Source organism: Trichechus manatus, unplaced genomic scaffold (assembly GCF_000243295.1).
Source record: "Trichechus manatus latirostris isolate Lorelei unplaced genomic scaffold, TriManLat1.0 scaffold00136, whole genome shotgun sequence".
NCBI classification, from domain to species: Eukaryota; Metazoa; Chordata; class Mammalia; order Sirenia; family Trichechidae; genus Trichechus; species Trichechus manatus.
In genome coordinates, this window is record NW_004444072.1 from 5,717,336 (window position 1) to 5,723,822 (window position 6,487).

General features: G+C 35.8%; 1 protein-coding gene across 1 annotated transcript in view; it reads right to left on the bottom strand.

Annotated features, from left to right (window-relative positions):
• Window positions 1–15: 15 nt before the first annotated feature.
• The window catches only part of PP2D1 (protein phosphatase 2C like domain containing 1), a 37,203-nt gene continuing 30,731 nt past the window's right edge, over window positions 16–6,487 (bottom strand). Inside the window, exon 3 of the mRNA XM_012558094.2 lies at window positions 16–971. Within this exon, the coding sequence (XP_012413548.2) occupies window positions 175–971 (797 nt within the window). The 3' untranslated portion in view covers window positions 16–174. The remainder of the gene's footprint in view (window positions 972–6,487) is intronic.

Consider the following 6,487-nt stretch of genomic DNA (forward strand, 5'->3'; position numbering starts at 1 on the left):
CAGGAAACAATGAACATGTGTAAATGGTATTATGTAACTTAAAATCTTTTTTCTTTACTATGCTCTTAAAAATGACTTACATAATATCGATGTATTCTAATGTCTGGTTCGTTGGAGAGTTGCCTTTATGGTGTTAAATGTCTTTGTATTCTGGAAAATCAGAACATTATCTTTTTATATCAGAAACTGATATTCACTTCCACTGAGAAGTATTACCACAACTGTAATGTTGTCTCTGGAGCCAGCTGTTAAAGCAGCATTTACAAGTTCCTGGCTAACGTACTTAGCCGCATCTTCATAGAAGCTGTTAGTGCGTGCTTCCTTTTCCTTCTCATTCGGATCTCTTGGCACACCATCTACACTGACTTGTCTATCAGTTTTTTCTGTACTGTAACACTGGTGAATAGTCAGTTTTGGTGGAAATGTTTCTAAATTTTCAAGGTCACAGATGGACTGTTGAGAATATTTTGAACCGCACAAATTTTCTTTTGAATTTATAGTTGGCACTTGTTCTTTAGATAAAGGTTTATACTGATACAATACGTGGATATTACTTTCTGGTTTTGTAGTACTTGGTTCACTGAGTTTGGATGGTGAAGATTTGTTTTCTATAATGAAGTATTTTTCTTTATATGTGTGAAACATTGTCATTGCCAGTGCGATAACTTCATTTTTATCCAGAACTTCCCAAAGTCCATTAGTAGCTAGTACAAGGAATTGACATAAGTCATCTATAGGGACTGAGATAGTTTGAGGTGCTGGAATAATGAGTTTTTTCAGTTTGAGATTTCCGTGAAATCCAAGTCCTCGTGTGGTTTTTGTTTGCCCTTCTAGGAGCCCATTTGGTTCATTTGAATTAATTACTGCTCCATTATGAAGTACTCTTCTTCTTTCCATTGCATTTTGCGTAGTATGTTCTTTGGTTAGGCAAAAACCTTTACCATTTCTGCATAAGACTGCTTGCACATTACCTAAAGGATTATTTTTAAAATGAAAATTTGATCCTAAAGATTTAATGACCAGTTGTATCAAAGAATACTAATAATTTTACTAATTCCGTTTTTCAGTGTATAATCAGAAAACAGGTCACTTAAAGGTATTTTTTAAATATGTGATTCATATTAGGATGATATACAGTAATTCAGATTTCAAACTGAGAGGTGAGTTTCTCCCTTATTTTTAAGCACCAGTGTTTAAAATACTGCATTTAGTATTAAGTTAAACTACAAAAAGTGAAAAATTGAAGTCAATTTCTTGTATGAAACAGCTTCAAAATATTATCTGTTTTGGATAGTCAAGATGTTAAACTTTTATAACCAACATATATTCTACACAGCAGATACCTACAAATGTTTGAACAAATGCTTCTGCAATTAAAAACGAACTCAGATATTTAAAAATGGAGTTTGACAATTTTAGAGCTGGTAAAAATTAAAATCTGAACATATTTAGGTCATGAGTGATGAAAAATTAGAATTTTACTGTTAATGTCAGCTATTAGGTTCCTGTAATGTGTGATTAAAAAAAAATTAAGTCAGCCTTCATTTGAATTAATTATTGAAGAAAAAATAGTATGTATTATTTATGTATTAAATGAGTAATAGCTAGCCAACATGAAATTAAACCCTTTGGTTGAAAACTGAAATCTTAAAAATTTGGTTGCAGTTCTTGGTTCAGATGAGCCTGTGGTGTGTGTATGTACTCCATTGAAATTTTTAAAGAAAATCTAATGCTTTTAACAGATTGAGAGGTGATTGTATTACTGAAACTATCTTTGGGTTATTGAAAAAAGTTTCACAGAATTTCTTCAGTTTGTTAGGAAACATTTTCCCCAAGTTTTTAGGAATATAATTGTATATTCAATCTCAGTGAGTAGTTTTTCTTAATATAGAATCATTTGTCTTTTGTAAAAGGGTATCTAACTTAAACCTAAGATGGAGTTAGTGATGTTTGGATATTATAATTTCTTTGAGAATTAAAATTCCTGGAATAGTATGTAAAACTTACTTTAGATATTTAGAATATTCTGGTTTCAAACATGGTGCTGTACCTAAAGTGAGAATTTTGTTGCTGCAAAGACTCAATTAAAATCGCTCAATTTTTTAGGTAAAGGAGTTGAGGCTTAGAAAGGCTGAGGTCCGCACACCTACTGTGATTGTACAGAAAGAGCGTAAATTGATAAAGCATTGGTAATGGCCAGTGTTAGAGGAGCTTATTAGCTCACATCCATAATGGGAATTATTAAATCTGGGTTACTAGGTTGTGACCAAACGATGATGTATTGGCTGGGGGGGACGTTTGGGGAACCTGATGGTAGTCCTAAAAACTACATGACTTCTTCTGCTAATATTTTGTACTGATTTGTCTATTCTGCTGTAAAATATTCTTGACTTTTGCTGGGTTGCAGATTATTACGGTATTAGCAAAGCTGCAAGGAATGCAACATGCCTACTAGGTAAATTGTGAATTGTTCTAAGAGAACATATGATGCAAAACCTCTTTTAAATTAGAAAATTTCTTTGTGGATCTATGCATATGAATAGTGCACCCATAGCTCTGAAGACATGGGGGACGTAATTTGGCTCAGAGAATAATCAAATCCATTGACTTCCTAAACATTTGCATGTGGAAAGCCAAAGTCCATTCAGTGCAAAGAAAGCATTGTTCCCTGCTGTGTGATTTGAAAAGAATTTAATACAGTTATGAAGTTATAATGGAAAGATGGTAAACTGGTATTTTGATGTAGTTTTCTCTGCAAAGAACTTGGTAAATGTAGCCTTACACACTAGAGAGTAGAAAAGTTATTTTGGTTCATCTTACTACTTACAAGCACGCTTGGGTTCAATAAAATTTCTTAGTGGAAGGGACATTAAATCCCTGTTGAGTTCTTGCTGTACCACCGGCTTGTTGTCTGACTTTAAGGAGTTATTTCATACTGCTTATTTATCTTTTTAAAAATGGAGAGATGGCCACCTGAATGGTTCATATCTTTACCTGTGTGAATGAATGGTCCATGGGGGGAAGAGAAAGTGGAGAAGTAGCTACATTTATGCATATAACCCTGGAAGTTTAGAGGATAAATAAGATTCAGGCCCTGGAAGAGTACTTCTAATGATAGCAGGCATTAAAAAAAAAATGGATGTCCAGAGTCAGTAGTTTTACTTCCTGATGTTGGGGTTGCTAAAAATGGGGTTGTTGCAAATGGGGTTGCTGAAGGTAAATGACTTCATTAAGTTGAAAGGTACAATAGGATGATTGTAGGTACCAAGGGAGATGGAATATTGGAGGAAGATTAAAAAATATCACTGTAAAGTCCATGTAGTTTAGAGGACTGAAGGAAAAGAGAGGAGCAAATCTTTGACAGTTTTATGAGGGAGAACAGAATAGCTTTACAGAAAGGTTCCTGTCACCTCTGTTTGGATGAAATGAGAACAGCTAACCAAGCAGTAAACTGTGATGAAGACCCTTACACAAAAATATGAATGAATTTGAGCATAAATGAAAATTCAAATTCCCAGAAGTAAAATTATGAGCTGCAGTTAATTGGCGAGAATGTACTCTTCAGAAAATGCTAGCAACAAAAAAGGAATAGGGTTACTGGAAGATTAGCATGGTTAGGGACAGTAGTCATACATAGGGATTAAAAAGCTGCCTTGAGGTTCTGTGCAAGCCTTTTGTTTAAATGGTATGAATAGGCAGTGTTTCTTATGCAGAGTAGCAGTGTAACTGCCTTCTGCAATTAGAGTTAACTGCCAACTTTCGTGAAAAAGAAAAGAGTTTTCTTAAAACCAGGAAGGTCGCTTAACTGTTGAAGAGAATGGGAAAAGTTTAAGTGAGAGTTAAAGAATATCTGGAGAAAAGAGGAAGGGAAATCTATGCAGTGTAAGAAAAAAGAAACATGCTAAGGATGCACAAGAGTGCCCTAGGGTAAGAAAGACGACTTGTTTTAGAAGAGATAGGGGATGTGGAAAAACTTGGGAGCGTGACACATGTGGACTTCAATCCCAGCTTGGTGTCTGTGTGGCTTTCATTAAATCACTTTATTTCCCTGAGTAGCATTTCTTCACCTGCAGTGTTACTCTTATCAAGGTTATTGTGAAGATTCAAAAAGGTAAAGTTAGCATAGGTAGACACTTAATAAAGTTTTCCTTCCTTTGTGTTCCATGAAGGGAAAAATGGGAAGAGAGGCTGTCCAGAAGAAATTGAAGGGAGATGAGAAGTGTTTAATTTTAGACTCATTCTAAAGAGTTGTAAGAAAATCTTTATGAAGTAGAACTACAGGCTTTAGAGGTTGGGAATCAATAATTTAGGAGGAAATAGTTATTGAGGAAAGAAAAAGGAGCAATTCAAAAGGAAGATAAACAATCAGGTAATTCAAACATGCTTACCAAACCCAACCCAACCCATTGCCATCAAGTGAATTCAGACATACAGTGACCCTATAGGACAGAATAGAACTGCCCCATAGGGTTTCCACGGCTGTAATCTTTATGGAAGCAGGCTGCTACATCTTTCTTCTGCAGAGTGGATGGTGGATTCAAACCACCGACCTTTTGGTTAGCCAATTGCTTAACTCCTGTGCCACCAGGGCTCAAGTATGCCTAAAATGGGAGTATAATAGAAGTGCATTAGTATGTAGATGATGTTAGAGAAACAGTGTATATCCAGGTTTTCTTTAGGACTCTTAATTTTTGCAAAACAGGCAGAATTTAGTTACATGCGTGAGCACCACGTGTATGACTCCTACTGATGGTTAGCTGAAGAGTTTTCTGATGGACTGGTTTTCATTGGATGTTCGAAAGATTTGTTTTGCAAGATGTACGATCATGAAAACATTCACCATTGTACCCCTGGAGCCTAACAATACTTTGCACACGGGTCTCAAATATTCGTGAAATGTTAGTTGAATGTGTCCTCAGAGCCAGGTTTGTATGTGTAAGTCCACCACCACCACCAAAAAAAAAAAAAAAAAGGTGTGTGGTTATGTAAAAGATCAGTGTTATTTAAGAATATGATTTCTTATCAGGATCAAATAAAGGAGATGCTGGACTTAAATTATGATTGGGGGGGAAAAGGATAAGGAGGTTGGAAATAATTTTTAGAGCAACTTATTAAACAAGTACATCTCTAGAAACAATTATGTCTAGACAAGAAAAGGAAATGAGGTCTTCAAATAAAGCATCAGTCATGGTTGAAGAAAGAAAAGGTCATATAGAAATGAAGATACACCCTAAAAACAGCAGACAGCTGATGTTTAGTTGAAGTAATGAAATTTGGAGTCAAAAGGACTTGAGTTCTGTCTCCCTGGTTATATGTGGAGACCTGGTGGTGCAGTGGTTAAGAGCTACAGCTGCTCACCAAAAGGTTGGCAGTTCGAATCCACTAGCTGCTTCTTGGAAACCCTGTGGGGCAGTTCTACCCTGTCCTATAGGTTCACTATGAGTAGGAATCAAATTGATGGTAGCAGGTTTGGTTTGGTTTTTTTTTTTTGGTTTGGTTATATGTAGTCTTATATAATACTTTTGTGAGCCTCTATTTTCTCATTAAAAATGTGATTATTATCGTTACTTTAAAGGTGAGGATGAGATGAAAGGAGTCACTTAAAACTCAGAAGGAGAAAAGGAAAGGGAGCTTGAGGTGGGCACCAATTAAGGAACTGCTAATAATAGAGAAGTACTCAAGTCACGCCTGCTCTCTGGATCTAGTGTGAGTTCATGGGACAGAAAGAAAACGGGAACTGGGAGACAGAAGTAGTCTATGGGGAGGCCTCATTAAAAGGAATTATGTACAACATAGACAAAGATATTCGTATCGTGTATACAGTGAATTCTCATTATTCATGGTTGTTACATTCCTTAAGGATGCCACAAACACTGAATTAGCAAATACTGAGCCATTTTTTCTAGGGGAACTACAGGGTTAAGTTCCTGCTAGCCTCTGGTCACAACATTTTTATCAACCAATCAGTATTTAACATTGTTACATGTGTTTATGTTTAAAGACACCTTATTTAATATATTTTGCTGATTCATGAACTGATGGCTAACAGCAGTATAACGCCTGAATGAAGCTTATCTGACACGTGTTTTTTTTTCTATAAGGCACATCACAATCTTCTTGCACTTAGGAACACTATATATAGCACTTCAGCACTATGCTTGAGGGTCACTTTGAACAGCAAAATCAACAAAAATGCAAAAAATGGAGGACTAAATACACCACAAAATGGATACTTGTTTACATTAGAGAGCTGAAACAAGAAAGAGCATCACTTTGACTGGAACATGCACGTTGGGCAACTCAAATTTTCCACCACTTTGTGCATGTCTGCAAATGACCATGAAAGTGCCACAAGGACTAATTTTAGGGTTACAAATAAATTTTAGCAAGTAGCGATCCAGCAATCCCACTCCTAGGAATATATCCTAGAGAAATAAGAGTCGTCACTCGAATAGACATATGCACACCTATGTTCATGGCAGCATTG